The sequence below is a fragment of the Gambusia affinis genome, linkage group LG05 (genome assembly GCF_019740435.1).
Source record: "Gambusia affinis linkage group LG05, SWU_Gaff_1.0, whole genome shotgun sequence".
In the NCBI taxonomy this organism is placed as follows: domain Eukaryota; kingdom Metazoa; phylum Chordata; class Actinopteri; order Cyprinodontiformes; family Poeciliidae; genus Gambusia; species Gambusia affinis.
In genome coordinates, this window is record NC_057872.1 from 30,965,092 (window position 1) to 30,986,488 (window position 21,397).

At 39.7% G+C, this 21,397-nt stretch overlaps 1 protein-coding gene and 1 long non-coding RNA gene across 3 annotated transcripts; one reads left to right on the forward strand and one right to left on the reverse strand.

The window, feature by feature from the left end:
• Positions 1-11,661: 11,661 nt before the first annotated feature.
• Positions 11,662-18,014, forward strand: si:ch73-139j3.4 (CD82 antigen). Of its 2 annotated transcripts, XM_044115801.1 has the most exons (9): positions 11,662-11,947; positions 12,016-12,381; positions 13,369-13,447; positions 14,175-14,287; positions 14,362-14,436; positions 15,596-15,694; positions 15,775-15,972; positions 16,808-16,891; positions 17,306-18,014. In XM_044115801.1, the coding sequence occupies exons 2-9, from the start codon at positions 12,115-12,117 to the stop codon at positions 17,780-17,782; spliced, it is 1,392 nt and encodes a 463-aa protein (XP_043971736.1). In that variant the 5' UTR covers positions 11,662-11,947; positions 12,016-12,114; the 3' UTR covers positions 17,783-18,014. The 2 variants fall into 2 exon arrangements, with proteins under 2 accessions (XP_043971736.1, XP_043971735.1); XM_044115800.1 differs by having other exon boundaries at positions 11,662-12,381.
• Positions 16,003-18,962, reverse strand: LOC122830484. Its single transcript, XR_006370542.1, has 3 exons — positions 18,559-18,962; positions 18,026-18,169; positions 16,003-16,081 (listed from the first exon to the last, which is right to left on the reverse strand). It is a non-coding gene; the product is annotated as an uncharacterized LOC122830484 (long non-coding RNA).
• Between the last annotated feature and the right edge of the window lie 2,435 nt (positions 18,963-21,397).

The window sequence follows — 21,397 nt, forward strand, 5'->3', positions numbered from 1 at the left end:
CTTCCTTCCTCTGCCTGGTCCTCGGTTTGCTCCGCCCACAAACAGCTCGTCTTTCGCCGCCATGTTGTGAGTGGCAAGCTCGCCTTAGCTAGCAAAACCAGTCTGGCTATAAACCATGAAATTAATTTAATATGAATTCACATTTAATATGAATTTCGTACAACTATATATATGAATAAATCGTTTAAAAATCTGAAGAAAAAATATGAAATTAAAAGTAAATTTCCTGAAGTGTTTTTGAGACTTTCTGAAGGTTTCTGTTTTTTCTGTTTTTCAGTCATTTCTGACTCTCCGGACCAAGTTCTGGTCCTGTTGGGATTCTCTGTAACAAAGAAAGAAGATACAAATACTAATATGTGATTTCTAAGATACAGGTGGAACGCATAAAATTTAATAAATCAGACTGACTTATCGGACGGTCCTCAGGTTTTAATGTTAAACTTCAGTCATCAATACTTTTAAAAAATTAGAATAGAAATGGTAACTCCAGTTTATTTTTATAACACCAACACCTCAGAAGACATCAGAACAAACAGACCCCATTTATATAAAAAGACAAAGAATCGGATCAGTCCAACTAAATACAAAGATTTAAATTCAAAAACAAACATTTCATTTGGGTCCAAGTTAGGATATGATTCACTCATCTTCAGTTTATTATGCTAATGTGGCTAAAACGTTTTCTATCCGGTTGATTCACCGTCCTGGTGTCCGAATTACCCTGAATTTAAAACGGTCTTTTCAGCATCATGGCTGAACAACGATCCCATATCAATAACTGGTAACCATCAGGTGCTAACTGGTATCGATGCTAACAGAAATCCCGTCTGGATGGATCAGTATTGATCAGACATTAGCAACAACTTTAAGTCCGAACCCAAACGTCCCACTAAGGTTTAGTTCAAGCTGCTTCACCAACACGCCTCCTCATGCAAGTGAAATCATTTATTACATAATAAAACTGAATGTGGTGGCAGCATCGTCATGGAAACGATGGCTGTTAGTGGAAAAGAGCCGCCAGAGACAGCAGCAGAGAGCTGATCAGCAGCGATCGGTCGGTTATTGATCTGCAGCTGCTGAAGACCGTCTGCAAGAGAATGAAACAGATGTGATGTCATCATCATCATCATCATCATCATCATCATCATCATCATCATCATCATCATCATCATCATCATCATCATCATCATCGGAAAAACAATGGTCCCATTCATATGGAGCTAAAATGGTCTCAATATTCACTAATGAACACACCTGACTCACATTTATTTGTGATGCAAACAAAAATATATCTTGATTCAACAAATGCTTCTGGACTGAAAATAAAACTACACAAAATAGATCTGAAATTGGAAAAAAAGATTTGAAACTGAAAATTTCAGACAAAAATCATTGAAACTGAACAACTTTTTTGGGTATTGAAAGTTTTGAAACCGTATTTTTTAAAAACTGATTTTAAAAGTTTTAAACGAAAAAAGATTTTAAACTGGAAGAAAAGTTTAAAAACAGTTTTTCTGTTGAAATTGTTTTTACTTTTTAAACAAACTTTATCGACACTAATTTAGCTCCATATAAATTAAATTGTGTGAATCTGAGACTCCCCTGACTTGGCTCAATCCTCAAATTTCTTCTGTTGCTTAAGTTTTAAGTTGTTCATCTATTAATATTAATCCCACAACTATCAACACAAGCTAGCAAGCTACGCTAGTAAGCTACGCTAACGAGCTACGCTAACGAGCTACTAATTTATAAATATTTAAAATCAAAATATTCAGTTTAAACAAATCAGACTGGAAACACGTGGAAGCTGCGTTTTATTGTGAATCTATTGCCTACCATGGTGTCCGAATCTGGAAAGGTCTGAAAGAGAAAGAAAATGTTTTTAAAATGAACCACTTGGATAAAACAAAAACACTTTTCTGTGAAAATAAATGATATTTTCATGTTGTTCTGCTGTGTGATTTCTGACGCTCAGATCTGACTGGTTTTATGTTTAGGATGATTTTCAGCCAGCAGGGGTCGCCGCTGGTCTCTTATTGGGAACTCTTAATCTGTAAACATACTTTTCCAGTTTGTGCATTTTTAAAGCAGATTTACTTCTTTTCATCAAACGAACTTTACAGAAACATTCTGAGCCTAAATCTGAAAAGCAGAATAAGAGTCACATCTCCAGTTTTGACTTGATTCGGATATTTCTGATTGATCATTTATTTAACAAATAAATAATTCTGAAATAAAATGTGTTTAGACTTTAAGTTGTAAAAGATTTCCTTTGTATCTACTGCAGCTAAACTGGATGATGATAAAGGTATGAATGATATAAACAGGACAAATGAGAGCAGCAGAGCCGTTACTCACCTCGTTTGAGCCGATGAAGCTGTGATTCACTAGAAGGACAGAAAAACCAGATTCCTCTGTCAGTAAATGAAATGTGAATAAACCTGAAGCTGCAGTTTGCTGCTGTTACCGAAGTAATACTCGAAGGTGGCGTTGTAGTCGTAGTCGTAATAAGGCGTCGTTGATTCACTGTAACTGGATTGAATTGTCTCTTCTTCTTCATCGTTGCTGCTTACATTTCCTGTCAGGAAACAGAATTCATTAGTTCAAACTTCAGAGTTAAAATATCCACATTTTTAAATAACATTTTCCTAAAACCATAAATTATGTTGGTGCAACATTTAAATAAAACAAAGAGGATTTCTTTTGTATGAATAAATGGAGGACAATTTCTAAAATATTTAGGCAATTATTTAGAAAATATTTTTCCTAACATTACATATATATATATATATATATATATATATATATATATATATATATATATATATATATATATATATATATATATATATATATATATATATATATATATATATATATATATATATATATATATATATATATATATATATATATATATGTATATATATATGTATTGGATTGTGTTGGTTGGCCGTCCAGGTGATTAATTATCTTTACATGTTCATGTTCATTCAGGTTTGTTTTTCTACTCTGTTTTGTTAACTCAGGTTTATCTGACGTAAAAATGTATTTAATATGAAACATTTGTTAAGAAACATTTACTGTCAAACTTTTTATCTCTGTTTTATTATTCAAGTCAAGGAGTTTTAAAACCTGCTGTTGTTTTAAGATGCCATCAGTAACCTGATCTTCTAGTGGAGCTAATTCAGCGGTTCAGACCCTGCAGGTCTGGTCCAGCAGCTGCAGCAGCAGCAGCAGCTGCAGCAGCAGCAGCAGCATGTCGGCGCCTGAGGCACCGAAATGCTGCTGACACGCAGGAATCTAAAGACTCAAAGCGAAAGTAACAGATTTTCTTACACAACACAAAACAGAAAAAACCTGGAAGGGATTTAAAAGTTTGTCCCAGTATTCTGACAGCAGCTTCATTAAGAACCCGTTTGGGTCGGGTGACCGGCCGACGTTTGGACTCAGACCTTCCTGTTTCTGGGAAAACCTCGTTTGTTTCAGACCCGCTGAACTTCAGCCACCTCTGTCCTGAAGTTGCTTCTGGCAGCTGGAAGGAAAGCGGAGATGTGTCGGAGCTTGTTGGTCCAGACTGATAAACGCCGTGTCAGCACTTATCCCCCTCGGGCTTAACGGACCGCTCTGTGGGCCTGACATCACAGGAACCGGTTCAGAGCAGCAAAATGAGACATTAAGTCCAGGAAGGTAACCATGGAAACCTGGATTTAAGTGAAATCCTGCGACGGTTCAAAGTCTCCATCAGATTCAATCAGCAAATATTTTAAATTGTTTCTGAGAAAAACATGGAAGCTTCACAACGCGCCATTCTCTCTTCAGCTCTACAGTTTTCCTATCTGTGCTGTCATGACCTTTAACCTTTAGCCTGCGAACTGTAGAGTCTGAGATGGAGCTTTGGGTTTTCTGGTGGTTTCTGACGCTGGGATCAGCTGGATGACCAGAGCTGGACGCTGATCTGCTAACGCGCTCAGAGCGGCGCTAACTCGTGGGTAAATGTGTCTTTACCCAGAATGCATCTGACCATTCAGAGGAACTTCAGCTGAAGTCTTTGGTCGGATACATCCAGCTCGTCTTAAAACCCATCTATTTAACTTGGCTTTCAACACCAGTGAGATCTAGTTTAAAGTGTATGTCTTTGTTTTTAAACTACTTTTAATTATAATTATTCTTATTTTGTTGTGTTTTTTTTTTTATTGTACAGCACTTTGTATCAACTGTGGTTGTTTTAAAGTGCTTTATAAATAGAGCTGGTATGGTATGGTATGGTATGAATGAAGAGGTTCTGGTGACTGTTTACTGTTGTCATAGCAACGCCATAGCAACTGCCTACCAAGATGGCTGTCAGTCAGTTACAAAGTTCCTGGAAGTGATGTCACATGAGAAGTATGTTGTTGTTGTTGTTTATCGCTTTAGGGAACTTTGAAAACATTTAGAGAACTTTGCTTAAATTTACTTTACTATTTATAAACTTTTCATGCTCTTATTTTGAAGTCGGTGAAGAGCTTCTATGCAGTGGTTCCATTTCCTGTCCGTATGTTTTCCCACCTGATGTTCATTCTTTACCCAGAATGCATCTCTGTAGGCCCACAGTAAACAGTTTAAAACATGAGCAGGCCAGGCTAAAACAGCAGCAGGGTTAGCAAAACTCAGCTAGTAGAAAACTAAACGGTGAAAGTTTCACTTCCTGAAACGCAGGAAGCTGTGCAGTAACAAACCTGGCCCTGCAGAGGGCGATGTGTGCCGTAACTAACGTCTGACTGACACATGGTGCATTTCATCGTAGTTTAATTTGGTCCTTTAGCTTTAGCTTCTGCTAATTACTGTTAGCAGAACTAATGTTAGCGCAGCGAGGCGGATGTGGTGGCTGGGCGTTTGGTTTTTTCCTCCCTGTGGGGAGTGAGACGTTTCTGTGACCTGCAGGGTTTCATCTGCTGCGTTTGGTTTTAGCCACAGTGATCTGAATGTTTCTCAGACAGATTCAGACAGAAACGTGTCTGCACTGCTCTGAATCGATGAACATGATCGCTCATGTTTCAGGGTTTCGTCTCCTGGTCTGTTTGGAAAGTGAAAACAGAGCAGCGGAGGTTTCACAACTAAACAAAGAAAGTCTGACTGAAGGCCACAGAAAGATTAGAGTTCCTTCATTAATCACTCAGTTATCTGCAAACACTAAATTACAGAAGACATCTAGATTAGAAACTCTACGCCTGGAGGAAGATGGGGCTAACAGTGCAAAAGCTAAGCATTGCTAACGACATTTCATTTTATTAAATACTCTTATCTTTAATGTTTAACATGGAAATATTTATATCTGGACAGAATATGAATCTATATGTGAAGATTAAAGGCGAGAAAACCTGAATAAAGGTGAGCAAGCTGCGTCTGTTGATTAATTTTTCATTCTAAGTTCTGGAAATATTTATCTGCTTTAATGTGAAAAGATATTTAGCAGCTAAACATCATTAATATCTGATGTTATTAATGACATCATTAATAGCAGCTAAACATCATTAATATCTGCAAAAAAGCTGCAGCTTGTCAGCAAACTCCAGAACCAGAGAATAATTTCCTAACTGAAGATGTTTTTACAAAAAACACGACGAGGCAGAAGCAGAAAGGAGGAAATGTTTTGGTCAGAGGATCCACTGAGGTCAGGGAATCATTTTGGTCCTGATTTCTCGACTGAAGGACGTTTAAATCTGGAACCTGCAGCTCCTCTGGGTTCGTTGGAAACCTCCTTTTTTGGCTCATATTAACCAAACTCCTCCACATCACTGACGACGTTCTGACAGTAAATCAGTCTGTCATCCGTTTCTTCGCGGCGGGTTTGTTTCTGGGTTCACGTGTTGGGTGGTTTCCCACAGAGCGAGGCGATAACTCATGCTCTGATGGGCTTTACTCTCCCTGAAAACTGGTTCTGTAAGTTGAAGTCATTCAGTGTTCAGAAGCCAAACACTGCAGAAAAATCTGCAGCATCTCAGGAACACAGAAAAACTTCAAAAAGTTCTTTTATTTCAGTATTTTAATTCAAAACCTGAAACTAAACGGATTTAATCAGAGGTGGATTAACTGGTGGTTTGAGTAACACTGGAGAAAATCTGTTTAACTGTTTCACTGTTTTAATGTTTTAATGTTTTAATGTTTGGAGGTAAATTAAAGGTTCAGTAAACACCAGAACTACCGGCATGCTAACCTGCTAATGCGCTAATAGCAGAGCTAATTTTTAATTTGGTGATTTAGCATTAGTTTTTAATAATACCATGTTGTTATATCAGGCTGTTGCCTTGCAGCAAGAAGGTCCTGGGTTCGATTCCCGGCCCGGGGTCTTTCTGCATGGAGTTTGCATGTTCTCCCTGTGCATGGTGGGTTCTCTCCGGGTTCTCCGGCTTCCTCCCACAGTCCAAAAACATGACTGTCAGGTTAATTGGTTTCTCTAAATTCTCCCTAGGTGTGAGTGTGTGTGTGTGTGTGTGTGTGTGTGTGTGTGTGTGTGTGAGTGTGTGTGTGTGTGTGTGTCCTGTCTGTCTCTGTGTTGCTCTGCGACAGACTGGTCACCTGTCCAGGTGACCCCGCCTCTCGTTGGGGCCGTTAGCTGGACAGGCAGCAGCTCCTCCTGATGTTGACCGTTAGCGCCGCTGGTTTTTTATTTACTGACCTCTCAACAGTTTGGAAAAGTTTCTTCTGCCTAAAATCTATTTTATGTTATTTTTGATAAAAGTTTTTTATTTTAGTTTTAAAATTTCCATAATTTACCGTTTCTACAGAACTTTAGATTTTAAATCTTTTGATCTGATGCTCAGTACTTAATTACTAAATACTTTTTACTCTTATTGGAAATATTGTATCATGTTTATGTCTGTTTGGGAATGTTTCCTGTTTTAATAAAGTTATTGGGCGGAAGACAAACATGAAGAGAGGAAATGGAATTTATGAACAGAACAGACTTCAACCCCTTCAAAATAAGAGCATGAATATAATTATCTAACTACTAGAAGATTTCTTAATAGTTAATATTCTAAACTTCAGCTCAGAAGTTGAACTTTTGACAAAACTGTCAAGTAAATTCACACTTAAGAATTTATCTGGAAAAATGAACTTGAGAAGCGAAGTGCGCTAAACGTTAGCAAAGTTAGCAAAGCGCTAAGCTAAGAGTTAGCTCTGCTGTTAGCGCGTTGTTTCCTGAATCGTTCTGAGGATTTAACTGGGTCAGAACCGTCTAAGCTGAGCATTCTGGGGGAAATTTGAGAGAAATGTGAGTCAGAATGCTAACTGGGTCGGGTAACTGGGAACCTCCTGTGACCCGGTTGGACTCTGGGTGCTGGTTCTGATGGACGTCCAATCAGAACCGGGTTCATCTCTGCTTTCACCAGGAGTCTTTTATCGTCTGGGGAGAAAATTCTCTCCGTTTTTTGTGAATTTCTGGATGAATTTTTCTCCATGTGAGAAAAACGGCGACGACTTTAAATTCCGTTTAGTTTCAGTGTGATTTCAACCTCCAGGCGTTTCCTTCCGATTACATAAACGACTTTCATCCTGTAGCTGTTCTCGTTTGTCTGCCACAGTTTTATGAAGACTTGTTTGTTTGATTCTGGCTGCAGCTCACAGATTGTAGCGTAAACTCAGGTAATCCAGCGTCTCTTTCCTTCCTCGGCTGGATTAACGGCCGACCCGCAGCGTTCAGGTCTCTACAGGTCCGAGTGCCTGTCACACAGCACAGAGCTCTGATTCCCTCCGCTGGCTGAAAACAAATGTTTTCTTTTTCATTTTAGTCTCAGAAACTTGTTTAAACAGGAACAGAAATGAGATTTCCTAACAGCGAAGCAGCAGAATTTAATTTCACTTTGTCTAAAACCTGATTTACCTTCAAAACACTGAGGCAGAAAAACGTTCTGGGGTGTAAAAACTTTAGTAAAAACTTTAGTAAAAACTTTAGTAAAAACTTTAGTAAAAACTTTAGTAAAAACTTTAGTAAATACTTTGATAAATACTTTAGTAAATACTTTAGGACCCGGTGGTTAAACTGTTTCGTCTTTAAGGCTCTTCAGATGCGAAAGCTGCGAGTGAAACAGAGTAAAAACCGTTTTCTGGTCGTTCAGCGGACTGACAGGGGTCAGTTAGGAGGTCAGAGGTCAAAGGTCACTCACCGTAGCAGGAAAACAGGATCAGGGCAATCGAGAGAGAGAGAGGGACGTTCATCCTGGACGAGACGCTGGAGCCGACTGAGACTCTGAGGGAGAGGAGGAGGGGGCGTGGCCTCAGAGAGAGAGAGCTGGATCAGAACCTGATCAGAGCCTGATCAGAACTTGATCAGAACCTGATCAGAGCCTGATCAGAACCGGAATAAAACTCCTTTAGGACAGAAGTGGATAGAACCCTGATGACATCACAGGACGTGGAGAACAGGGGCAGCATTCAAACTTCACTCAGAAATGTTCTGATGGGATCCAAACCCACAACCTTTTCCTTAGCGTTAGCGTTAGCATTAGCATCATCAGTGGGACGGGAATCAGGCAGATCAAATGAGATCCAGTTTTTCCTTCCAGCTGTTTTCTGTTGCTTTAATCTCAGCTAAAGTTAAACAATGAGAAGATTCAACTGGAGGAGCTGTTTGGTTTTACAGTGTTAAGGCCGTAACATCAGTTACAGCAGAAAACATTTTACAGTCAGAGGATCTGCTTCTGGACAGAACCCAGCAGAACCCAGCAGAACCTTCCTGATGAGTCATGTGACCTCGCTGCTTCTCACACACACACACACACACACACACACACACACACACACACACACACACACACACACACACACACACACACACACAGTGTGTGTATATGTTTATATATAATATATAGAGAGATATACATATATTATATACATTTTATATAAATTATATAAATTTTTATAATTATATACATTATAATTTATAACATAAATTATAAATAATTTGTATTATATTTAATATGAATTAAATATTTATTTTGAAACTATTTTTTATAGCAAGCTAAATATTAAACTTCAAGCTAAATATTTAGTTTCCTGACTAAATACACACCTCTGAACAAAGTATTTAGTTATAAAGATTAATATGAAGTTTGAAGCAAAATATTTAGCTTTCTTTCTGAATATTTGACCAACAAGGAAACTATTTAGTTTTTAGCCTAGATGCTTAGTTTACAAACTATTAAAGGTTAAACTAAATGTCTTGGTTACTTAACTTTCCAACTGATTTACATCATTTAGCTCAGATGTAAATCAGTTGGAAAGTTAAATGTTTGTCAAGAAAACCTGAGATCCTCCCACTTCCCCAAGCTGGAGGTTTTAGTTTAACAGTATCAATAAATAAAATGACCTTTAAATTTAATTACATGAGTGACGTTTAGACACAACAGTGAACTTAAACTTAAATAAAATCAGTCTGGCTGTGTGTTGGTTTTGCCTCCTGTGAACTTTTATTTCTTCTTTCTATCTAATCATAAGAAATCAGAATCTCTCTTAAACTGTTGGGAAAAACGATGTGCAGGCAACGGATGTAGGAGGAGCGTTGAGCAACCTGAGACATCAGGACAAACATCAGGACAGACATCAGGACAGACATCAGGACAGACATCAGGACAAACATCAGGACAGACATCAGGACAGAATGTCTCTGAGACACAGATGGATCAGAGATCATCTGTCTGAGCAATGAAACAAACAGCATCAGACTTCGCCAATGCAAACGCACCAAAATGGTGGATAAACCCTAAAAAAGGTGAATTAAAGAGGAACCTTTGGTTGGATCCTCCAGGCAGCTTCCAGCCAAGATCCAGATGGACAAAGAACTCTGCAGCTGAAGAAGAGTCAAAGACTGACCTGTTCATGGGGACCAACCAGTCTGACCAGTCCCTTGAGGCTTCAGATCAAACTTCTGTCATCAGCGGGTTCAGACCACAAAGACCAAGATGAAGATAAAGGCAAAGAAGAAGAACTGGTGCCTCCTTCCAGGTCGGCTCGCCTACATCTCAACGGACCAGAAAGATCGTGAGACAAGATGAAGGAAGATTCAGAGCCGCAAGACAAGAAGCTGAGGAACGTTTCACACATGAGGAAGTCACCCTGAGACCCGAGACCTGCTGCTCTGAGTCAGGACTCTTCCTCCATCCTACAGAGACAGAAGCTCATCAGACCTACAGAGATCCCTGCCTTCATCGATCATCATCATCCTCCTGCTGCAACACCTCCTTCATCATCAGGACAGGTCTGGGCTTGGAAACGCCAAACTCTCAAAGGTTCCCTCTTCAGCTCTCAGTGTCAACGTTAGGGAAAGATGGACTAGATCAGTGGTCCCCAACCCCAGGGCCGCAAAAAGGAATAATCAAATACTTTGGTCTTGCCCCCCCCCCCCAGGTCCGTAGCAAATATGCGAAGTCTTGACCGGTCTGCGGTTCTAAAGAGGTTGGGGACCACTGGACTAGATGACGGATTTACTTATTTGATTATTTCTGCTGTACTAACTCTTTAAAAATGTTTTACTAATAAAATATTTAGCATAAAGAAAATCTTAAAGATGTTGTGGACATTCAGTTAATGAGTCGCTCAAACAGCTCTGATGTTCGATCCTGGGGAGGAAAAGGTGGAAAATGTTTTATAATTTGCTTTTAGCCCAAAACTAAATGTAAAACCTCATCATTGGGACTCACTAGAGTCACTAAAGTGTTTTATAAACTATGTAGTGTATGGGTGTAGTGTATCGTTTTGTTACATCTGAATCCTCTTCCTGCTCATTTCTAGTGAAGCAGAACCAACAGATGAAAACAGAAAATGATCACACCATCCTGGGTTCTGGTTCTGTTCAGCTCGGCTCCCAGTCAGCCTCCCCAGTTAAACAGATTTATAACTCCATTGTTCCCAGTGATGCCTCCACAGAGGAATCAGGGTTTCCTGATGGATTGTTGGCCTGCAGACATTTTTCCTGCTGGGAAACATAAAGAGTGTTTGCTGAGGCCAGGGAGGATTTTATCTTCTCCTCTTTAGGGGTTAAAAATGTTAAAAAGCTTCTGGATGAAGGAAACTTTCCGTTCCTCTGTATTCATTCACAACATGAAGATGAGCATCGCAGCGCCCTCTGCTGGTTGACTTCAGGTAAAGTCACTTTAATGTCTGGTTTATTATTTCTGTTCATCTGAATCAGAAACGGAACCAGCGGAGAGCCAGACTCTGATTGGCTGTTGGGCCAAGAGCTGTAAACTATTCTTTAAAGAATAAAAGTCCAAAGTAAATATTTATCTTGCCATTTACCTCAGAGGTACTGAAATATTTAGTTTCATGAAAAATGAGAGTTTTCTAGTGAAAACGGGACATTTTGCAGGTTGTCAGTGAAAACTGTCAAGCTGAAATATTCTGTTTAGTTTCATTTTCTGAAGATCAACTCAGTGAAACAAAACATACGATTAGGAGTTTTACTGCATCATTATTTTTTCCTTAAGAAAAGAAGCAAAAAGTGAAACAGCGCCGCCTGTTGGCCGCCTGTTGAATAACTGGATGAAAAACAATGAAAACAAAAATCTGCTTTCATTTAATATTGACAACTCGAGCTTAATTTATTCACATAAACAAAATTTCATCATCAATCTACAAAGAACTGTTGATTTTCATTTAACTATAATGATTAATCACATGATGATAATAACTTTAAACAAAACCCAGAACGTTTTGAAAACATGAACTTATTTAAACAATTAAAGGTTCAGGTTGGAAAACAGATCAGGAAACTGATAAATAAATAAAACAGTTTGTTTAATAACTGATCGATCGGGAATGCTCAGAACTTCTGCTTCCTTGTTCCGTCTCAGCGGTCCTGAACGCCCCAAGGGATGATGGGAAATGCAGCAAGTTAGAGTTTTTCTTTTAGGAGTTTAACTCTGGGATGTCACACAGAACGAGACAAAGACGAGTTTCTGGGTTTCAGGTGAGATCAGAGGAAACACCTGGTGTTTGTTTCCATGGAAACCACCTGAGCAGTTTGATGTTTAACAGGTAATAAGGAAGTGACCTTTGATCTCAGCACAGACCTGGTTCCCAGAGGATTGGACGGGAAGCGAAGCGGTTAGTTGGAGAACGTCTCTGTTGCTGTGGATGTGTTGTCAGAAAAACGACAGAAAAACGACAGAAAACCAGGAAAACGACAGAAAAACGACAGAAAACCAGGAAAACGACAGAAAAACGACAGAAAAACGACAGAAAACAACAGAAAAACAACAGAAAAGCAGGAAAACGACAGAAAAGCAGGAAAACGACAGAAAACGACAGAACGGCCTGGACCTGCTGCTGGTCAGGATGAAGCTGGACGTGAAAATCGAGGTGCTGAAGTTCTGCTTCACGGTTTTAAACTCCGTCTTCCTGGTGAGTTTCTCCTGGATTTTCTTCATCAACTTGTTTTAAATCATTTCAATCAGGTTCTTTTTGACTCCTAACTGGAGATTTTTATTTTTGTTGGTCATCTTTTTAAATATTTCTCAAATGTTTGGTTTATTCTTCAGAGTTTAATATTAACTGTTGATGCTTTTTGAAGAACATTTCCTGTTTCCAGATCCAGTTTCTTTGCTTCCAGTCCGTTTGTTCCTCCTGGTTGTTTTGTTTGTTGCGACAGGAAGTGGCTCTTCGTAGCAACAGGAAGTGATCATGTTGAATCTTTTCTGTAAAGGAGTTCCCCAAGGCTCAGCACTTGGACCTGGAAACAATTGATCATATAGTTGCCTCTTTAATGGCTGTTTAGGCAGAAGAGCCAGGAAGGGCTATAAATAAAATGATTTATTGATTATTGATTTAGAGACGCCCAGGATTCAGATGTTTCTTCTTGCTTCAACACACCTGAGCTGAAAGGTTATATTGTTTCAAACGTTTGCATCATTTTATGACTTGTTAAGAAATAGATTGAACTGTTTTGATCAGATGTTTAGAAGTACGGTGGCCCAGAAAGATCAACAAAATGCAAAAATCATAACAAAAAAATGTGCACAATGGCAGTTATGATAGAATCCATCATAGATTCAGTTTCACATTAATTTTATTTTAGTATTCATTTTATTTTGTTTTAGTTTAGCTTAAATTCTATTTAACAAAATATTCAGTTTTAGAATAAGTTCCCTTTAAATATATGTTTCATTTTTGCCTTATTGTAAATTTTGTTCTAGGATACTTTTTTTTTTTTAGTATAACATCAGTTTTAGCATAAATTTAATGTTAGCATAAATCCCACTCTAGCATGCCTGCAGTGTTAGCTCCATGTTAGCATGTCCAGCTTGTTGCTCTGATGCTTCGCTCACCTGTTGCAGTTTCACCTGCAGAAACACGATGCAGGTCTGAACTTCAGTTGGACTTTCTCTGCAGGTTCTGGGTCTGAGCGTTATGGGCTGTGGAATCTGGATCCTCTTCGACTCTGGAAGCTTCCTGAATGTCCTCTCCTCTGGTACCAAATTAAAATAAATACTTTTGTTTAAAGGAACAGTGTAACATTTATTCATGGTGAGGAAAATCTCCCCAGAGGAAAAGATGAAAACTGAAATTTCCAGTAAAGTAAATGTAAATAAAGCAGATTTTAATTCACAGTGTTATTTTCTAATGGCATCAGAGTTTTTATTTAATAATCCACCACTTCCTGTTTCTCTGGGTATAAATATGACTTAATATCAAACAATTTATTTTGGCCATTTGAAGAAATTCAGATGGATTTTTCTGCCATCCAATAAATTAAAGAAGAATAAATATTTCTACTAAATTTGCAATAGTTTCAAACAGTTTGAATTCTGGTGGTTCTGTCCAGATCCAGGTCCAGAACAAAACTGGATCTGATGCTGAAGCTCCAAAAATTCTGCAGATCACAACAAAGTCGCAAACTCTGTGGGCTAGAAAAAAACTGCAAAAAAATAATTATGAGAATAAAGTCAGATGGAAATAGAGTCAAAATGTTACAGAAATAAAACTGTAAAAAAATAAATTAAAACAATATGAAGTTATAAATGTACAAGAATAATGTTACATAATCACATAAATAATAATATTTTAACTTAATTCTCAGTATTTTAATTTTTTAATAATGTTAGCACCGGTCAGGTCCGCTGGAGGTTCTTCACCCCGAATCCGTCTCAGTTTTGTTTTTTAAAATACTTTTTATATTTTTGTGTTTTTGCGTCCAGAGGAGCTGAAGGTGGTGGCAGCAGGTCTGTTTATAATCGGTGGAGTGGTGGCGCTGGTCAGCCTGACTGGGTGTACTGGAGCGGCCCTGGAGAAACGGTTCCTGCTGCTGGTGGTGAGTTTCCCATGATTCCCTGCTGGAGGAAAACAGCTGCTACCTGCTCAACTCTGCGCGCTCTTCCTCCTCAGTACCTCTGCTTCCTGATCGCCCTGGTCCTGGGTCAGCTGTACGTCACCGTCCTGCTGCTCCTGTACAGAAACAGGGTCAGTCCTCTTCACAGCGTCTCTATCACGCAAAATCTACTTTTTTCCCCAAAAATGTTTTAATGTTTTTCTCTCATCAGAAATAAACCTGGAGTTTTGCTTTGACTCCTTCATGTCTGAGAAATACTTTAATCTCCATGGCAACCATTCAGCTGTAAAAAACGCCTGGGTGGGCCTAGCCCCGCCTCCTTGCAGCTCCTCCTCCACCCAGCTCCTTCAGACTAGCCAGCAGCAATTAGCAAACATCTGCTGAGCTCATTCTAGGAACTGCTGCAGAGCAACGTTGGTAAAAACGCTAAAGGGTTCATAGAGGAGCCATGTTCGGACGACTTCCTGGAGGCGGAGCTTCAGGAAGAGCAGAAGTTTTTAAAGAGACAGAGACCCAATTAAATCAGGAAGTAAATATTTCTTTTAAGTCATGTTGGATATATTTAGTATTTTTATAACAACTGAAGGTAAAAACGTTACTTGATTGTGCTATAAAACGGCACTAAGTGCCTGGAAAACACATAATAGCGCCCCTTTAACTTCTTACCTGAAGAGGTCTGTTGGTTTGATTCTCGTCCACCTAGAAAGAGTTAAAGAGTTTCCAGCTGCTGAAGCTGCATAAAACAGCTAAACAAGCCTGAGGCTCAGATGTTGGTTCAAACGTCTAACCCTGAGATTAGGAGGAAATCAGGAGGAGACCTAGCAGACCAGCACCCTGTCCTGGGATTTAAAAGTGTGTTGTGAATTTACTCTGCTGTGCACAGAAATAATTGGACAGAAGACCTAAAACTGATCCTGGTAACGGTTGTGAAAATAGTGACTAGTGAACAGAAGAAGGAAAAAGTTACATTTTTCTACACGTAATCAGTTTGCTTCACTCGAAAGACAAGAATGTAAATGTTGATATTGTTGGGCTGCTCAGTATAACCAGAACCAGAACCAGCGCTGTTTAATCCACTGTAATCCAACTCCAGTACGTCTGCCTAGATAGTCCGGTTCGTTTGTGGAGGTATGAATGCATAATCAAACTCTGAAGCGGATCACATAGCAAACAATGGTTCATTGGTTCGGTTGAACTCTGGTTTGGTTTGAATGCATGTGTGAATATTTTAGTCTGTGATTAATTCAGTCTTTCTCAAAGATCACAGCTTACCGCAGTTTCCCTCACCAGATCGATGGTAGCCTGGCTCAAACCGTGAATAACATCATATCTCAGTACGGAAATGGCAGCAGCAGAGCCGACAGAATCATGGATAACATTCAGCATTTTGTGAGTTTCTCCACCATCACTTCTGTCCTAGCTAAAATAAAAGATGCCTGGTTAATATTTGTCTTTATTCTGGCTCACAGACTAATTGCTGTGGAGTAAATGGACCAGACGACTGGCTCAAGAACTCCTTCATTCAAACTCTGAACCTGACAGGTCGGAACGTGCTGCCGTGTTCCTGTTTCCGGTCCTTTCAGCCTAGCATAAACTCATCCTGGTGCTTGGAAAACGAAAGCACCAATGAAACGGTGTTTGGAACAGGAACTGGGACTTTTAATGAGGTACAGTCGACTAAAACGAACAGCAGAAATCTGGATCCATAGCAGAGTGACGTCATGTGTGCTCCATCCCGCCGCAGCTCCCAGCTGCAGGGCGAAAAGCTCCTAACGTCTGATACATAAAAGAAAAAGAGACAGTTTTGGTCAGGAAAGTTTTAATTAAGAAAACATATTGAGGGAGAGGGAAGTAGGTCAGTTCTGCTAGCTTGACTTTGACAACCTTCACATGTAGACGTGCTGTGGAATTTGGTGTTTTGGTTCAGTTAAAAAAAAAGCGTCCGTCACACCAACTCTGACAAATAGAGCAGGGCTTCAAGTTAGCTACTCAACCACTGCTGTGTTAGCTTAGCTAATAGCAGCAGTAGCTAATCTATCACAGCGATCACTTATTAATAATCACAAAATAAACATCAAACATAAAAACATGAAACTGTAACGGAGTGAATGTTCTGCTCTTTGTGTGGGAAATATTACATTATTTTTTGGTATTGAATCCTGACACATAGTGGCGTTGTCGTCAGTAGGTTGCCATGGCAACAAGTCTGTGTGAAGCGTAGCCGACACAGTAAGCGACAAAAAATAAGAGTAGGAGTGGTTTCAAGTTTTTCTGTTATTTTTCCCTTTTCTGTGGCTCCCTGCACTGAATTAATAAAACACCTCCAGGTTTCATTCAGTTCTACCGCCGCTACGGATGGAACGCAACAGAATCAGCTGTTTGCCTCCAATGTTGCTCTAATGCGCAACATTTCCAGATGTAAACAACATGAACCGCGTCTGCACAGAGAATCCTCACCTGATAATGAGCTGGTTCATTGAAATGATGTGTTTAATGCTGCAGAGCTGCAAGCAGACGATCAACCAATGGCTGCAGGAGAACGTCATAACCATCGTTGCCATGGCTGCATTCCTCGTTTTAATCCAGGTAAGAATAATCTGAAAGGTTTAACCTCCACTCATTCCTCCTTCACTGGGCATAAAACAAGGAGGGAGCATAAAAACTATAAAAGATACAGTTTCCTCTCATTCTATGGTTGCTATTATCAGTAATTAGATACCATCTAGTGGTCGGAGTGTGAACTGCACCTGGTTTATTAAAGAGGAAACATGCAGCAGGCTAATTAAACCAGTAAATAATTTTAACCCTTAACTAGATTCTGCAGTAAGTCGTAATTATCATAAACAGCAAAATCACAAGTAATTTGATTTAAAAAAATTTACAATTTTTGTACAATTTGATATAATTTCAGTCATTTAGGTTTTAAGGATGGATTTCTGCATTTCAGTTGTAATGCCTGTGGCTGCCTGAAGGGGGTGCTAACGGCCCTTTGCTCTGCAGATCGTTGACATTTTCATCGCTGGGTCTCTGTTCCGCATGTTTGGAGAAAAAGACACTTTAAAGAAAAACAAGCGGCTCGTTGGTGAAGACGACACCGACTCACACTCCGCCTCCGAGCCCGACCCGGACGGCGGAGAGCAGAACCACGCCTTCATAGACCCGGATGAAGGCGCTGCAGAACCAAACTACATGACAGCTGGAGACACCAACCACATGGCTGACCAGTACAACCAGAACCAGGAGTACCAGGAGCCATTTCATTACAACCAGAACCAGAACCAGGGGTACCAGGAGCCATTTCATTACAACCAGAACCAGAACCAGAACCAGGGGTACATGCCTGCTGGAGATGCCAACAACATGACGTTTGACCAGTACAACTATAACCAGGACCAGAACCAGGGCTTCCAGGAGCCACTTAATTTCAGCCAGAACCAGGATTACCATGGTTACCAAGAGGCTACTCAGCATTATTAAACACCGACTCAATGTTGTAAATGTAACCAAAGAATAGAATTTAGTCGTTCAGATAGCAGTTTACTATCAACCAGTTTTATTACAAATTACTGGACTGAAATAAATCCAACTTTATCTCAACTCGATCAGTTTATCTGAAAACAAGACAAAAAACAACAGTCACTCCAAACATGAGTGTAACAGGGTGAAAAAAATAAAGTTCATATAGATCTCTATATTTGTATGTGTGTGTCTGGTGCATACTAAGGAAAAAGCTGTCCTGACTGGGATAGGGACCCAGAATGATGATGGCAGCCGGTGTCCACAAACATGAAAAACTCAGCAGTCTCTCCTTCCTCCTCTGCAGGCACTTGAACATCCTCCCACCGTTCCTCTCACAACAATGCACTAGCAGGAAAACATCATAGAGGCATAAAAGAGATGAAAGTCAGATGATATCCAGAAGCCACGCTGACTAGCATGTCTCTGTTCTGCAGCAGCTCTGAAACTCTGAAGCCCGGGAATTCCCCTAGCAACTGCAGTGGGCTTCAATTTAAAACCGCATATAAGATTCTTTATCAAGAATATAACTGCATAAAATAATATGCACCTTATGAACATCAATGAAAATTAAAATTTTCACTTAACGTGACAAACTTGACAGTCATTTTAACTCACAGTACCCATGGTAGAACAGGAGTTTGGTTTCTAAAACAACCGTATTAACCGCATTAGCGAACAACTTAGTACATAAAATTAGAACATATACGACATTACAAATCTCCAGTAATGCTCACCTAGCAGGAAAACATCATATAGGCATAAAAATCAAATGATATCCAGAAGCCACGCTGACTAGCATGTCTCTGTTCTGCAGCAGCTCTGAAACTCTGAAGCCCGGGAATTCCCCTAGCAACTGCAGCGGGAATGCTGCCGTAAAGTAATGTTGTTCAGTGCTCTTAAAGGGACACTACCCATAAAATAAAAGAATACTGAAAAGCAGAATATACAAACACAGCAGGGTTACATAAACATTAGCTATTTTGAATAAAATCTTGTGTTTTTCCTCTAAATTGTTTCTAATTTTAAAAGGTTTTCCTGTACTGGACTAGTATGGCTGCTTGAAGAGTTTTAAGAGAAAAACTATTTTCTCCTTTAAAAATCCGCGGCGTGTTTTAGGTTAATAAAAACTGAGAAACAAAAGGACAGAGAGTCCGCTGGACGCCTCAGCGCTGTTTTTATCTCCGTTTGTGACCATCAATCAAACTGTCGCCTTGTCATGTTTGTTTACTCTAAACTCACGTCTGATCTCGAGAGATTTTGCGAGATTTTCCGTCTGATATCTGAAGGTTGGTGATTGGAATCTGTTCATGTGTAGTTTGTTGTGTATCATTTATTTTCTCTCAGATTTTGAAAAGAACCCGGTAATTCTAAAATCCCGCCGTGTGAACCAGGCGTTAGCAGTTAGCTGTTGTTTTCTTTAATTGTTGTTAAAAATTACACTGGTGTAAATTTAAATGTCTAGATGAAAATGTTTCATATTGGGGCATGTTGTAGAAATAAAGTGTCACATATTGATATTTATCTGTTTCCTACATTCTTAACTTATTATTGATCATTATTCTGAGAATTCAGTAACATGATGACTGTCTTTATATAGATCAATATTGTTAATTAGTAGCTTATAATCAAAGACAAATTCTGCAAATTTGTTATTTAAAAATGTTTCCGTATCCAGGAAGTAGCAGCAGAACCAGAAGTTGAAAAATGTTGGGATTAAATGTGACCAAGAGACTCTTGTTTATCTTAACATTTTTATTAAATATTAAATGATTTATTCAGTATTCAATAAATAGAAAAAACATTCTCAGTCATCTTATAGAAAAGCTACAAAAGTACACAAAGACAGCCCCACAGAGACAGTGCAGAAAATCTCAACAGTTAAAAAACAGTTTTAAAATAAAAAAGTTTAATACAGTAAAGGAAAGATGGAAAAATGTGACTCCATAAAATAGCAAAGCTGGATAATCCAGAAGAATAAACATTAATTCAAGCTTCTTTTTCTGACTGCAAACAGAAAACTAGACATGTCCATCCATTTCTTAGATGGAAGACGAGCAAAGATTATGTTAAAAACAAAACATTCAGTCCGTTACGATACCAAGTTTATTTCTGGATTATTAATCGTTGTTTCCCTGAACCCAGCGATGGTTGATTGACCAGCTGTACTTGGTGCTAGAGAGGCTAACAGGAGGAACAGTTTAGTCCAAAGCCTTTTCTACTAAAATAAAATCTTCAGTGTGAGTCAGATACACGTTGCATATTGATCTGTTTAGCTAACGTGAGACTGTAGCAGACAGGCTACAAGGTGTACAAGTTGTATCAGTGCTATTTTGCTGTACTTAGCTAACAGGAAGCCTGTTTGTGAGACGGCCAATCACGTGATCACATAGAATGGGCATCAGCCAATGAAAAGCGGCCCTTCTGGTAAGGCCCATGGGGTCGGGAGGGTTGCTGGTTCCTCTCCAGCTACGTTCTGGGTGAGAGGCGGGGTCACGGGGTCACCCTGGACAGGTCACCAGTCTGTCGCAGGGCAACACACACACACACACACACACACACACACACACACACACACACACACACCCACCTAGGGAGAATTTAGAGAGACCAGTTAACCTGACAGTCATGTTTTAGGACTGTGGGAGGAAGCCGGAGAACCCAGAGAGAACCCACCATGCACAGGGAGAACATGCAAATGTAACAGAGAGAAAAGTGTGTATGAATGTATATGTGAATTTTGCCCAAAATGATAATAATAATAGTGTGTGTGTGTTTGTAATGAGATTTTTGATCCATGTGTTTGGAGCCACCTGGTGGTGTGATGAGTGACTGCATGCATCGGGTCCTTCAGGCTCTCTGAGGAACCTGGTGGAGGAGCAGACAGGAAGCTCTTCACTGTTTTTACTTAGGGTCGTATTTTACTACTTCAACAATTTATGAAATACTGAAAGATCATTTAACATTTACAAATATAATTTGTAAAGTTTTCTTGTGGTTGGACTGGAAAATAGTGAGAACTGGGCCAGTTTGTGTCTGACCACTCAGTCACCACACTAACTGTGTCTTTAGTTTTTCAGCTGGTGGACCACTGGCATGCAGTCAGTCACACTGTGAGAGTTTCATTTTATATCTCACCAGGTGACAACAACCAAGCAAGCAAGGCTACACTGGTGCTGTGAAAAGCGAGAAGGGTTACACTAACTCCAGAAAGACCCCGGGCCGGGAATCGAACCCAGGACCTTCTTGCTGCAAGGCAACAGTTCTACCAACTGCACCACTGTGCAGCCCATTGAATCGTCTTGAGGAATTAAATTATCTCTGCGCTCACAGAGCAGATCCGGTTTTCTGCTCCGCCACCGCGATCACCTGCTTCCTCCAGCAGGCGATGCACTGCAGCAGCTCCACCAGGACCGAGAAGTCCGGGTGGCCTGGGGCCGAGACCGGACTGCTGGTGGACAACGGGACGGGACAGGCGTCCACACTCTGAAATCAATCAATCAATCAATCAATCAATCAAATGTCTTACAAAATCTGTGAAAAACACCTCATCCTCCCTCCATTTCTAGTTTATCG

Coding starts and splice junctions, on each gene's coding strand:
- si:ch73-139j3.4 (XM_044115800.1), top strand. CDS start 12,115: ATGTGTTGTCAGAAAAACGACAGAAAAACGACAGAAAACCAGGAAAAC. Junction 14,288..14,361: donor AACGGTTCCTGCTGCTGGTG/GTGAGTTTCCCA, acceptor CTTCCTCCTCAG/TACCTCTGCTTCCTGATCGC. Junction 15,973..16,807: donor GAACTGGGACTTTTAATGAG/GTACAGTCGACT, acceptor TTAATGCTGCAG/AGCTGCAAGCAGACGATCAA.